The sequence below is a fragment of the Epinephelus fuscoguttatus genome, linkage group LG17 (genome assembly GCF_011397635.1).
Source record: "Epinephelus fuscoguttatus linkage group LG17, E.fuscoguttatus.final_Chr_v1".
NCBI lineage: Eukaryota > Metazoa > Chordata > Actinopteri > Perciformes > Serranidae > Epinephelus > Epinephelus fuscoguttatus.
Window position 1 is genome coordinate 11865448 of NC_064768.1, and position 13587 is coordinate 11879034.

Consider the following 13587-nt stretch of genomic DNA (forward strand, 5'->3'; position numbering starts at 1 on the left):
TTCTCACTCCTCTGATCTGTTTCACAGTTCACTTATTTGGCAATAATCGATATTGTCATTATTACCGATATATATTTACCAGCTGACTTTGATGACTTTGTTTTGCAATTTTGATGCTAAGAATGTTTTTGCAAATGTTTTGGTTTCAGTTTTATATTGTGTATTTTAGGAACAAATTTACACATTATTCAAAACCTGCTGTGATATTGCTTCAGGTGTATTCACTTTTTCAATATTGCTTTTTTTATTTGAGATAACAGTACAGCATAATTCCACTGGATTCGTATTGTTTTTTTAAAACAGCCATGGTAAGTATAATAGAAAATAACATAGTCTTTGCTTTGCATAGTGTAGCACAGCAGCAGTTTGTTTTCACAAAGTGCTATATCAGTCATATCAGTTCTGTGTGGTTTTGTTCTGCCTCTCTTTCTTTTTAAACCAAACGTTTGCAATGTCAGATAATATATTCCTGCAAATTTGGAGAAATCATTTGGTTACAGGTCATCGCACACAGGCTGATGAGGATATACTTTGGTGGAAACACAAACTATTCTAAGCTCAACAATAAATGATTAACAGGAGATTTAAAGTCATAGGATAAACCTGAAAAATCACCTGAAAAGATCAGACTGAAGTTACAGCATGAAGGACTGATATAGTCCCCACAGTCTTCCAGATGTGTTTTTGTTGTCTGTCCCTTTGTCACTGTTTATTTGCAAAAGGTAAGACTCACTTCTTTCTATATATGCCCCCCTCTTCCAATCCCCCTGTTGTTTCATTCTGCATTTCTCTTTTCTTTACTAACATTTCCCCATCATACAAACCTCTCCTCTTTGCTTGATCCATCCTCTCGTGCCCCTCTGTCCATTGCGGCTCTGATAAACCCAACCCAGCCCCAGGTGGAGACGACGTTGGTGGGAGAGGAGGTAGATGCCACCAAGGCAGGCGGTGTGGGCGAGGAGGCCTTCACTGAGGAGTATGTGACTGGGGACGTGGGCCTGAAGGAATACGACTATTCCTACAGGGACTACAATGAGCCAATACTGGAGACTGCAGAGGTCGAAGCCAACATGGGCCCCGCCCTGTCTGCTGTGACAGATGAGGGAGGCGTAAGTCGTTTTGCTGTAGAGGCAAAAAAAAGACAACAAAATCAGTTTCAACCAACTCTGAATCCTTGTCTTTGTCAAATTGTATTCAATGTCCTCTCAAATGACTTGTTTGAGTTTGCCATCTCTCAAATTTCATTATGGATAGACATCATTTATTTCTGTGTGTTTTGTGTTTTACAAGTCTGGGACCTATTGACCTTCTTACGCATGGGGGCTAATTTGAACACATCTGGTGCTGTTGAAAGCTTTACCTAAATGACTGAGATAGAGACTGTAGCCATATTACCCTTATCACAGAAGTGCGGACTCTGGACAGACATGAAAGTTATTAAATCAGTTAAGATATCTCAGGGGGGGCAGCTAGAACGCTGACTGCAGTTACCTATTTAGACTTGACTTTGAAAATATATCTGCAGTCTACCCTTGTTTTCATTTCATGAATTAATTGTTTTGAAAAAAGGCTTGCACACCTCAGTGTGTGGCAGGTGAATTGAATCTTGAAAACAATGACTAGAACTCCAGCACACTGTCTTGCTTACTGCTGAAATATGTATTTAAATACAATGTTTCTGTCTTTCTCACCTTCATTATGTATATGGGTAGTATCACAGCACTTCCATATATAACTTACATACACATAGGAGCTGCCTCAGTCATCCAATCAGGGGACTACAGAGATTGGTTTGACTGCTGGTCACGCTGAACAGACTCAAAGCACATATGTCACCAGTCAAAAAATATATGGATTAAAGATACAAAATGAATCAAAGGTCTTCAAAGGTCAAAAACTAGGGAAAAGCATCCAGAGTACACCCACTACCTCCTTGGTAACCTACCCATCCAATATTTACCTAGTAATACTACTTAGTAATTGACCCACCTCATCAACTATCACTACCCCACTGAACATCTATATAGTTTAATATAGTTAATATAGTTTAAAGTCGAAACCCAGCTTCAGAATACATCCACTGAGGTTCATATTTGTCTAATAACAGCCTTTGACATGACCAACCTTTTGAAAACGGTGTAAGTGTGGAATCAAAGTGTTGTGATGCTGCCCGTATACCTGATGAAGGTAAGAACATCAAAACATTGTTTTTAAATGAATATTTCTGCAGTAAGGGAACTGTGTGCAATAGTTTTCCTCACAATATTAGGTGTTAACACCTGTTTTACTTTCTCACCCAAAGTGTGAAGTACATAAATTCAAAATGGCCACCATGCAACTAAGGTCTATTCATAAATTAAATTTCATGCCAGGCAAGCTCAATCAAGCAGAGACACTTGTATTTGAATGCATTTCAAATACTTTAAGGACCAAGACGTAGTCCTCAAATCAGTGGTTGAAACTGTTTTTATTCTACAGGGTGTCTAATGAGAAACTCAGGACCCCAGGAAGAATAGCTGTTACCATGGTAGAAGCTATTGGGGATCCTAATAAACATATATGATAATATGAACTATCATATACACTGCATAAAGAGGCATTTGGAAGTGCAGCAGTTACTAATTGCTGCATCTTTTGCGTGGAATGCCATTTATCTCAGTGTAAGGCTTCATTTAGAGCTGCTAATCCCTGACGATTCTGTGTATCTATGAGAAAAAAATCTACAAGTAATGGACCTACAGTATGAAGAGCCATTGAATCATCGATATTTGGATGAAGACTTAAACCTTTATCAAAAGCAAAACAGAGTTTTTTTATCATTCTATTTTCTACACTGACATAATAGTGTTTAATGTAACGTAGCAAACTAATGTGGGTGTCTTAATGTTAATGTGCACCTGATGTCTAAATGCCAAATCTGCAGTCTATGTGTGTGTTTGTCTTGTTTCTGTTTTTGATGGGTGTGTTTGAGTACCTCTATACTGACTATGCTGTGTTGTTGGCTACATGTGTGTTTTCCTCAGGCCGCTGTCAGAGGCCAGAAAGGAGAGAAAGGAGAACCTGCTGTCTTGGAGCCTGTGAGTTACTTAGTGTCTTTAAGCGGCTTTACCTGAGCAGGTGTATTCAAACTGGCTTGTTCTATGACAGAAAGGAAAATCTTCACCCAGTCATTTTTGCCAGAAGCTCCAGTGATTTGCAGCAGTCCTTCCAGTCACAGTCTTGCTTTTCTAATTCTTATCTACCTCTGATCACCTACACTTTTCAATATTTGTGCCACTGAGTTTTTATAAATGTTTGTGACCAGCTGTCAATTTCCAATGTGGAACTCGCAAACCCCCTGTAGTCTGAGAGTTTGTAGTTAAAATGGCAGCAATCATACCTATTCAAAGACTAAATGGCAAGGCTAAGCTTCTTGTCCTCGAAGTTTCCATTCATCCATTTCAGCCGAAAAATGCTGAAGTAAGATTTAACCTTCAGCCAAAGAAAATTGACTAATCAAGTCTGATTAATTGAGTCATGGCTTGTATTTTTAATGTCCATACTAGTATGTTCCTCTTGTTTCTTAACTTTATTTTGACTTGCAGGGTATGCTGATTGAAGGACCTCCAGGACCTGAGGGACCTGCTGTAAGTAAATGATGGTTTTTTCCCTTGTCTTCTTGATAAATGAAATTTTACTTACCTCTAAACATTGTATTAAAGCTTGTACCTTTATTCTCTAAGATAATAATTTTTGGGGGGTAATAATGTAATTTGCTTTTTCCCAGTATACCTAGAGGGGTGCAGAATGCCATGTTTTTGTTCCCTTGACAAAAAGCCAATGGGATATTTCCTTTGGATTTTTGTTTTTTGCATAAAATAAGCTTAAAAACATAAACGTTTTGTTCAAAAATGAACACCACTTTTATGAATTTTGAAGCATAAATGCAATAGCCACAAGTAAAAAGCTAATCAACTTCACCACAACCACATGAATTCAATATCACCACCACAACAAGGCTTCAAACCTATGTTTGGCTTGATGACATACTGTAGTCTCATTTAGCCGCTTATGAGCATCTACCTTTTGTAAGACACACAAAAGCTTCAAAATTCATAAGTAGGGTATTTTCTGACATATTTCATGTCATGGAACAACATGTGAAAATCTCTCCAGTTTATATTCCCCACAGACCTTAAGTTAGGCATCTAACCAAAAACCCATTTAAGCCCCACTGACTACAAGTTGGAGTAACCGGAAGTGCAAAACTGCTAACTCATTTCTAGGATTTAGGACTTATTCCTGCAGCACTGTATTAGGTAGCATTTTAGCCAATACATTTCTCTATTTTAAAGTTGTGACAGTTACTATTATTTCTTGCATGTTATGTCCATGATACTCCCTTGCAATACTATAATGAAACTGCACCTGACACTGATACAGCTTAATGAGTAATCACTCTTCCCCCACCTCTTTCAGGGTCCTACTGGCCCTCCTGGCTCCTCTGGACCTCCTGGTTCTGTCGGTGACCCTGGCGAGAGGGTGAGTGTTTCACTTTATCTGAAGAAGTGCAGGTTTGTAGAAACATGGGTGCGGAATCTGTGCACAGATGATTCTGAGACATTACTGGTCATTATAGATAAGCTTTGCAAAAGAAGCGTAGTTCACTTGAACCTGCCAGCTCACCCTTCCCTCTCTCCATCCTGCAGGGCTCTCCTGGTAAGCCTGGTCTGCCTGGAGCTGATGGAGTCCCTGGACCTCCTGGAACCTCAGTCATGCTGCCTGTGAGTCACGTTTTACTTTTGATCCTTGATTAGGAATGCATGCTGAATAAATGGCCATTAAATGTGAGTGATGATTGCTCCAAGTGGTCATTTTTAACATAGGCCCCTGTTCAGTATCCTGTATACTTCTGTATGCTCACTACATATACATACAAAGTACTTGATGCTGGATTTTCTTCAAATATCTGGATATTTGACTGTAAGTTGAAGGTTCCTTGCTGATCCACTCATATATTTCTCTTTTTTGCAGTTCCGTTTTGGTCAGAGTGGAGGAGATAAGGGTCCTGTCGTTTCTGCACAGGAAGCCCAGGCAGCAGCCATCTTGTCTCAGGCCAGGGTCAGTCATCACTTTTACTTCACATTTCCTTTGTGCAGTTTGTAAGCCTCAAGGGTCATATACATGGAATCTTGAAGCTTTGCCAGTGCTAGAGATTGTTGTTTTTGAAGAACTGTGTCCATATTATAACAAGTTTATACACATGATTTGGAAGGCATTAACTTTATTTGCTATTGATGTTAAAAGAGACACTTACCTTACTGAAGTGAGAACAGGAAACAGAGTGCACATGATATCAACATGGTATAGAAAACCCTCATGACATCTTAAATTACATTTTCATTTTAGGCATTTAGCTGATGTTGTCATCCAGGGAGACTTATAATGGAAGTGAAAAGAGACTTTGCTTTTCTTCATTAATCAATAACATCACTGATTTTGAGATGTTGTTCTCTCTAGATGGCTCTGAAAGGACCACCTGGACCAATGGGATTCACTGGACGTCCTGGACCATTAGTATGTAATCTGTTTGTTTTTTGGGACCTTTAGCTGTTCAGAATTTGTTGTTGTTAAACTGTTTTAATTTTTCTTTTCTCTGATCATAAAGGGGCATGAAAGGATGAATAGTTTTGGTGATGATGACGATTATGATGATAATTGTGTCTGTTTCAGGGAAATCCAGGAAGTAATGGTCTGAAGGGAGAGAGTGGAGATCCTGGTCCTCAGGTAAAAACACTAAGCCTGAACTCTAACCACAAATGAAAATCAAATTATTTAAATAATTTGTATGCCAAACCATGTACTCAACTCTTTTCTTTACATTACAGTATGGTGTATGTTGTTGCTGAACTTATAGTATACTCAGGTCAGATCTATGACAAAAACTGTATCACAGACAACTAATACATTTTACAGGGTCCCAGGGGACCCCAGGGCATGATGGGACCTCCAGGCAAAGCAGGAAGAAGAGTAAGTATGAAAAATGTCTGGCTTGTCTTTAAGTTGTTTATTGTTTGTTTAACCCAAAGTACACAGGACATAACTGTTGTTTCTTAAAGAAGCTCAGGGGCTGCTACAGGTTTAATTCCATACAGTGAAGGGTGTAGATGTTTCAACCACAGACTGTATGTTAAGATGGGTGACATGTCTCCACTTCCTTCCATTGTACAAAAATGACACCAAAATATCTCACATACGGATGCTTCCATCTTATGTTGGTGACCTCATTTGGAACCAGAGTCTGCGCAGTGGCAGTCATGAAGTACAGTCGAAGTATTGAGTTCCAACCCATACACCATAATCGCCAACCCTCCCGTCTTCCCGTGTTTCTGGCACTATACAGCATGAATAAGCCCTAAGAATCTACAAGCGTACTGCTTCCTGCCTGTTGTTGCCTCCTCTTCTGTCCATCCGTCTCAAACCCTCCAGCCCCGCGTGAATCGGATGCAGCTCACAGTGGACAACTTGTCTCGATGCTCACCACTTTACGTTTGCATATGTCCAACGGGACACTCTAGCTAATATTGAGGGGTCACGGGGGTGAGGGGCGACCTGGCTTGCCCTCCTCCACTGCATCAGTGTACCCAGCCTATGGCCTGGCACCCCTTCCTCCTTCTGCTACTCTGCTGAAGTACCAGGATCATAAACCAAAAACTCAACCAAAATCAATGTAGTAAGCATAAAAATGCAGGAAAGTTTTTGAAATTCAAACTTTTCTTGGGAAGGACCCCCAGGTCACCACTCAGGTTACATCCTCACTGTTTTTGAGGTCTCATGGTTGGCGTCATCTGACCCATCAGTGATTGCAAGGACACCAGTGACACACGGCTGTCAATCATGATGTCACAATGTCTTTTTTATCAAATAACTAACTTAATATACATCATAAACATACATCAGCGTGATGAAAACTGCCTAAAGTGAGAGAAAGTATCTTTGGAAAAAAATGTATTTTATTTGTACTTTGAATTTTTAGCCACTAGGAGGGAATGAGGGAATTGAGATGTTTTTGCTTCACTTTTTAGGAGCTGTCATGCCGTCTATCCTTATATACAGTCATTGGTTTCAACCAAAAACAAGTGTGTTATCATGACATATGAACAGGGAATCACCTTTTTCCATACCTGGATTTCTCCTGTAGTTCAGCTTAAATTTAAAATCCTGTCAAAAACAAAACACATGGGTATTTGGCTGCTATATTTGTGTCTCACATGTTTATCCTCTGTTTGTTTCCGAATAGGGCCGTGCTGGAGCTGATGGTGCCAGGGGAATGCCAGGAGAGCCTGGAATTAAGGTAACATCTCTCTGGTGTCAGTCCTATATAGACGTCATCAAAATAAACTCTTGTGATTTTAACTCTGTGTTTGTTGCTTGTCCCCCACCTGGATCTTTAGATGCTTGTAATTCTATTTTGTTTGTAGTAATACATTTAGGAAATAATACATGTGTAACTCAGTAGGCTCGACCAGTAGGATACACAGGAGTATGATTAAGCCAACCTATACTTGGTGTTGGTACTAATATCTTACACAGTGGTGGAAAAAGTACTCAGATCTTTTACCTCAGTAAAAGTAGCAATACTACCGTGTAAATATACTCTGTTATAACTCCCGCTTTCAAAATTTTACTCAAGTAAAAGTGCATATGTATAAGCATCAAAATATGTTTAAAATAAGTGAAAGTATTTATTATGCAAAATGGTCCATTTCAGAATAACATGTATTATATTATTGATTTAGAATTATTAATGCATTAATGTGATGAAGGTGCTGGTAAAGGTGCAGAAGTATAAAGCAGCAGAAAATGGAAATACTCAAGTAAAGTACAAGTACTAAAGTATAGTACTTAAGTAAATTTACTTAGTTACTTTCCACCACTGTTTCTTACTTGTCTGTGTGTGTTTTTCTCAGGGTGACCGTGGTTTTGATGGTCTTCCTGGTCTGCCTGGTGACAAAGGACACAGGGTAAGTCTAAAGTAAATTACAATAAAACTCCCTATACACTTTACACAGTATTACTATTGGTAGTTGTGGTAATAGTGGTAGTAGAAAAAAAAAGATTGTTATTTAGTACATATAAGACCTTGAACACTTGAATGTATGTTTCTACATATCTGAGCTAAAGAATTTTCTGATTCCTCACTCCTCATTCTTTCATCTCGTCAGGGTGATTCAGGTGTAATGGGACCCCCGGGACCTCAAGGAGAGGATGGAGAGAGGGTAAGAAGATATGAGAAAACAATTAGATTTAGATTTTTGATTGATTCCAGGCATTGCTCAAAACTTCTGTCATTGCATGTTACCCCATAACTGTTGATAATAAGCATCTTTACATCCTTGGCATGTTGTTTCTGTGTGTATTTCCAGGGAGATGACGGAGAAGTTGGACCCAGGGGTCTTCCAGGTGAACCAGTGAGTGTTTCCATGACAACACAATCAGATCTATTTGCATGTCTCGTTTCTACCGCTACTGTCACACCTGTTGTTTCTTACCATAGCATTAATACCTGACATAGTTGGGGTTCTTGACTCTAATAATGTGTCAGTTAGTGATGGAGAGGTAAAAGATGTGGCCAGGTCTTGTCAGGATCACAGCTGTATGGTGCAATGGTTTCTACAAAACAATTACCAAGCTCCGACTGAACACTAACAGCTTGCAAAAAAAAATGGATGTCTGGATGTAAAATTATGTCAGCTTCATTCTATAAACCAGCAAAAAAAATCATAACAGAGTAGATGTTCAAAATTTTACAAAGGTTATAAAATAAGACTAGTTACTTGTTTTGTCATGTATACAATTATTTTTTAACTACAGAGACGATATACATCATATGTTGGCCACGCATTCCAATATGGCGCTGTACTGAAACTTCAAAGCTTCAAAGCCTTATTTATAATGTTGACATCTGAATTATATACTGCATTACTGTTTTTTCTTTGCATGTCTATTGATTATGTTTAATGTAAAAAAAAAAACTTTTTTCTCCAGCTTTAAGTGAGGTTTAAAGGATGTAATTAACAGGTAAACTTATGTTAGAATCAGTATTATTATTATTATTATTCCCTTTTTCATCATTATTATTATTATTATTATTATAACAAAGTAATAATAATGATAATAAGTTCTTGTGTTATAGGCTTTGATCTTATCTTAAATGTTTTTATAAATGTAATACCTTTTTTGGCATATATGATCTTTGCCTTTTTTAAGCACTTTGAGTCTATACCTGTCATGCATGAAATGTGTGATATAAATGAAAAAAATTACTCAAAAAAGGATTAAAAATAAATAAATAACAATCTAGCCTTAATGCTCTAGAATAAAATGGTTCCTGACAAACAAATGAAAAGCCACAAAAGTCACTTTCCTTTTTTCTTCACATCAAAACTTATTATCGAGACACTTTTACAACAGTATATACAACAAGAGGAAGTATTATTGTTTGTGGGTGCACACTCAAGGAAATAAAATGTCTTCATAACCACCAACAATGCATCACCATCAGGACACCAAATTCAATGCATCACATTCTCAATATCACCATTACAAAAACATCATTTTCTAAACCCTTTTGTCTTGTGAGTGATGAGTCCTGGTATCAATGACATAAACTAAAAAATTTCGCCGTACACCTGCCTCCAAGGAAGTGGTATAACAAGTAGTTTTAAAAATGTATGAGGAATGTAGATTAAATCATATTCTTTGAAAGTACAAATTTAGATTTATTTTATTATGTTGATGCCAGTTATACTTTTTAAAAGCAGTTGACATACAAGTAATTTTCCTCCAGCCATTTTAACCCTTTGTTATAATGTGTATGGCACAGCAGATAACTGATTATGTTTCAATTATGAATTAAGGTATAAATAAAATGAAAATATTATAATTAAAATTTTGGAGAAAAAAAATGAATGCTATTGGAATCAGTCTGTGTAGTTTGCTAAAAATGCAGTGTTTTTTTTTTTATCAACAAACAGTAACAATCATTTCAATATAGTCACATATTCCACTGCATATTAATTTGTCAGTCTGTCCTGATGCTGATGTTGCTGCTGTAGCTGTTGTTGACCTTTGACCTCCCATTAATATTCATCTACGTAATGATTTGTTCTAGAATCCAATTTGTAAGCCTTTTTAAATATGTGATTCCCAACTTTGATTACTGACTGATCTTCGCTTGCGCATGTGTGTGTCTCTTCAGGGACCTCGCGGTTTGCTTGGACCCAAAGGTCCTCCTGGAATCCCCGGACCTCCTGTGAGTATGAACAATTTCAAACCACAATGTTGCTGCTGTTTTTTCGGCTGCATTGTTTTATTCGTCTGTGACCACTGAACACCCACAGCACCTTCTGAAATAGTACCCTGTGACCTGATATAAAGACAGGGGTATCCAGCAATCTAAAAATGAATGTGTGATGTTCCCACAGTCACCTCAAAACAATACCAAGACACCCAGTATCACCCAGGGTTTAGGCAGCAAAGTCCATACTTGACATTCATATATTTATATATAATAGAGTTGTTTGGCTACAGTGGTTAGGCTCTGCCCTTAAAAAAGTACTCCCACTGATTAGTTTTGCACTCCTTTAAACCTTCAGTGCAGTACTTTTGTCTCCCTCCTCTGGCAGTGAGAGTAATTACACAAACACTCTCAACGTGTGCATATGCCTACAGGTAAGCTTACTGCATCTCCCTCCGCCTCCTGTTGCACTCTCTTCAAGTCTTTTTTTTTCACTTGAATCCTTCCTCTGAGTAAAAAGTTTCTTTTTTACCTGGAGTATCCACTCCAGAAACTTCTCATAAATACCTCGTTGGATTTCTGCCATACTCCTAGCTGCTGCTCCATCACTATTTTTATCAGTGGAGGATTTATATTTGCTAAACTGTCCGTGAGCTGAGAAAAGCAAATTAGAATTCCATGGCATCATCACATCACAAAGTCTGTGAGCTGAGCGGGAATTCGCGGGTACGGGCCAGCAGGAGAAACACTTCTCTATATATTCAGTGCAGCAAGTAAACCTGGAAGCCAGAAACTTTTTTTTGGCATATGCACCAGGCGAGCACTTACACTGAAAGTGATAAGGCTATCTTGGGGTCCAGTATGTAGTTATTATTATACATTTATGCCTCGAGTTGATAGCCTCAAGCAGAGATAAGGAGGTCACAGAGGCCTGGTAACCTCACATCTTCCTTACTTCACACCAACATATTTTGTTTATTTTCAAACTTCTTCAGCCACAACCAATGCTGCCTCGAGTGACAGCTCCCCCTAGAGCCACAGAAAGCTTTTTACATGTTTTGTTTGTTTGTTTGTTTGTTTCACAAGACCTGTAAATAGACATTTAGAATCTGTGGTTTCCCTTTAAGCAGCACAGTTTAAGGATTTAGGTGCATGCTGATTCCCACAAATCTAAAGACACACACTAGCATCATCACCAACATCTATGATTTTTTGTGAGTGGCATTGAGAAAGGCACTAGTAAGGATTGTTTCAATTCTCACTGCAATCAAAATAATGTGTTTTGGATAGAAGCCTCCATGTCATCCAGTTAGTTATTAGCATGTACAACTGTGTTTTATTGTTTTCTATGTGGTTCCTGACCTTTCTCCCTAAGGAGCCACTTTGCTATCATTCAGGAGACTCACGGCCCCTGACTAAATGACATATTTTACGGATATTACATATTATATTTAATGCATAACAATAACAGTGCAGATCAACTGATAGATTAACCCAAAATAGTGAAAGTATTAAAGGACTGTATTATCTATTTTTTTGTTTGTTTGTTTTAACAATCATACATACTTAATATGATTACTTTTTGACAAATTCAGTGGTTTCTTCTCCCTGCACTTGGCCATTGTACTTTTAGCTCTTTGGTTGTTTTAACTGCAGGACGAGGCTGTTAAACAGAAAGTGAAGGCTCTGTGAATGATATAGCTTGTGTTCAGGTCTATTGTTTTTCTTTTTAGGTTATATTTACAATAATAATCCAAAAAAAAAAAAAGATTCTTTTCCATTCTGATTTTTCTCCTTTTTCTATTCAGGGTGTACGAGGAAATGACGGGCCCCATGGTCCCAAGGGAAACCTGGTCAGTGTCACTATGAGTTATCTACCATGTTATCATGTGACCTTGTAATTTTGCATTAGCTGATGAATATCAGTACCCCTAACGGTAATGAGTAATTCTAAGATTTGATTCTCTTTTCCTCGTCTATCCTTCACTCTGTCCTGTTGTTTGCCTTGCATTTGTCATCACTTTATCTTCCCCTGTGTCTGTCTCTCAGGGTCCCCAAGGAGAGCCAGGACCTCCAGGTCAGCAGGGAACCCCAGGAACTCAGGTGAGATAGAAGACAGCCGGCCACGTTCACATAGTTGTGTTGTTAACTTCTTTTACCAAGTAATTGTGGGATAAAGAGCAAAGTATATATGCATACAAAATGGAAGTAAACCGTAGTTGTGGAGAATTCATTAATTTATTCATTCATTCATACATTCATCCTTTTTTCTTTTCTTTTTTTTTTGCAGGGAATGGCAGGACCTCAGGGAGCCATCGGACCTCCAGGAGAGAAAGTAAGAAAATAAAAACGAATACAGTTACTCTGTACTGAAAATACCACCGCATACAGGAAGTTAAGTATTCAATAAGCAACAGTTATACGATAGAATGACCAGGATGAACTTATTAATTTTACTAGTTAAATCCTCTTCATTCATGAAGGACAGCTCTAAACAAGGAAAGGAAGGGTGAACAGATAGCTCTTTAGCCCTCTGAGGTGTTTTGGAGATCCATTACAGAGTTTGGACAGCATCCTGCGTCTGCAATTTGATGTTATTTCATGTATTTAGAAAAAAAAAACATATTGCAGTGACACAAAGTGCAGTATAGGATATTATTAAAGTAAAAACCAGAAGGATATGTGAGAAAGATGTGCAGTTTTATGCAATTGGAGATGAAGAGGGCCCAAATTCTTTAGAAATCTATAATAGCTTTATTGATTGTGACATTTATTCCTACCTGGTACAGAAAGAAAGTCACATATTTCATAGTCCATAATATAGTATTACATTTTCTCCAGAAAAGTTTGACTCAAAACATTGAATTAGATGAAACAAAACATGCACTGCATATCATATCTCTCCATTATGGATAAGGATAACATGAAAGGTTGCTTGATGACTACTCTTCATTGATGTCTGTCTCTCTTGTAGACTTAAACAGTTTCTTTTTCTAATTGCATTGGCACTGTCTTTGAGACTATATGCTATTTTTGCACAACTTTTCACACTAACCACAAAACCGCTCACTAAACCAGCACAACATTATTATCTCCTGCAACAGCAAACAATTCTTGCAGTTTGCACAAACCATTTTAATAAGCACACAAAGCACCAAATGCGCTCTGATGGTATAAATGAAAAACACTGGCGGCTTTTGCTTTTTCCGTGTGCAGGGCACAGCAGTTTGCAATAACATTGTCATACATGTAGTAAACACACATAAACACAGGTGAAGTATGGATATGTATTTTCAGAACACAACACA

At 38.0% G+C, this 13587-nt stretch overlaps 1 protein-coding gene across 1 annotated transcript in view; it reads left to right on the forward strand.

Moving 5' to 3' along the window:
• col11a2 (collagen, type XI, alpha 2) overlaps nt 1-13587 on the forward strand; it is a 62117-nt gene that overhangs the window by 29159 nt on the left and 19371 nt on the right. Inside the window, exons 8-24 of the mRNA XM_049603037.1 lie at nt 894-1109; nt 3024-3077; nt 3585-3626; nt 4459-4521; nt 4689-4763; nt 5014-5100; nt 5500-5556; nt 5713-5766; nt 5956-6009; nt 7280-7333; nt 7950-8003; nt 8205-8258; nt 8406-8450; nt 10241-10294; nt 12088-12132; nt 12329-12382; nt 12570-12614. Coding sequence (XP_049458994.1) covers nt 894-1109; nt 3024-3077; nt 3585-3626; nt 4459-4521; nt 4689-4763; nt 5014-5100; nt 5500-5556; nt 5713-5766; nt 5956-6009; nt 7280-7333; nt 7950-8003; nt 8205-8258; nt 8406-8450; nt 10241-10294; nt 12088-12132; nt 12329-12382; nt 12570-12614 — 1107 coding nt within the window. The remainder of the gene's footprint in view (nt 1-893; nt 1110-3023; nt 3078-3584; nt 3627-4458; nt 4522-4688; nt 4764-5013; nt 5101-5499; nt 5557-5712; nt 5767-5955; nt 6010-7279; nt 7334-7949; nt 8004-8204; nt 8259-8405; nt 8451-10240; nt 10295-12087; nt 12133-12328; nt 12383-12569; nt 12615-13587) is intronic.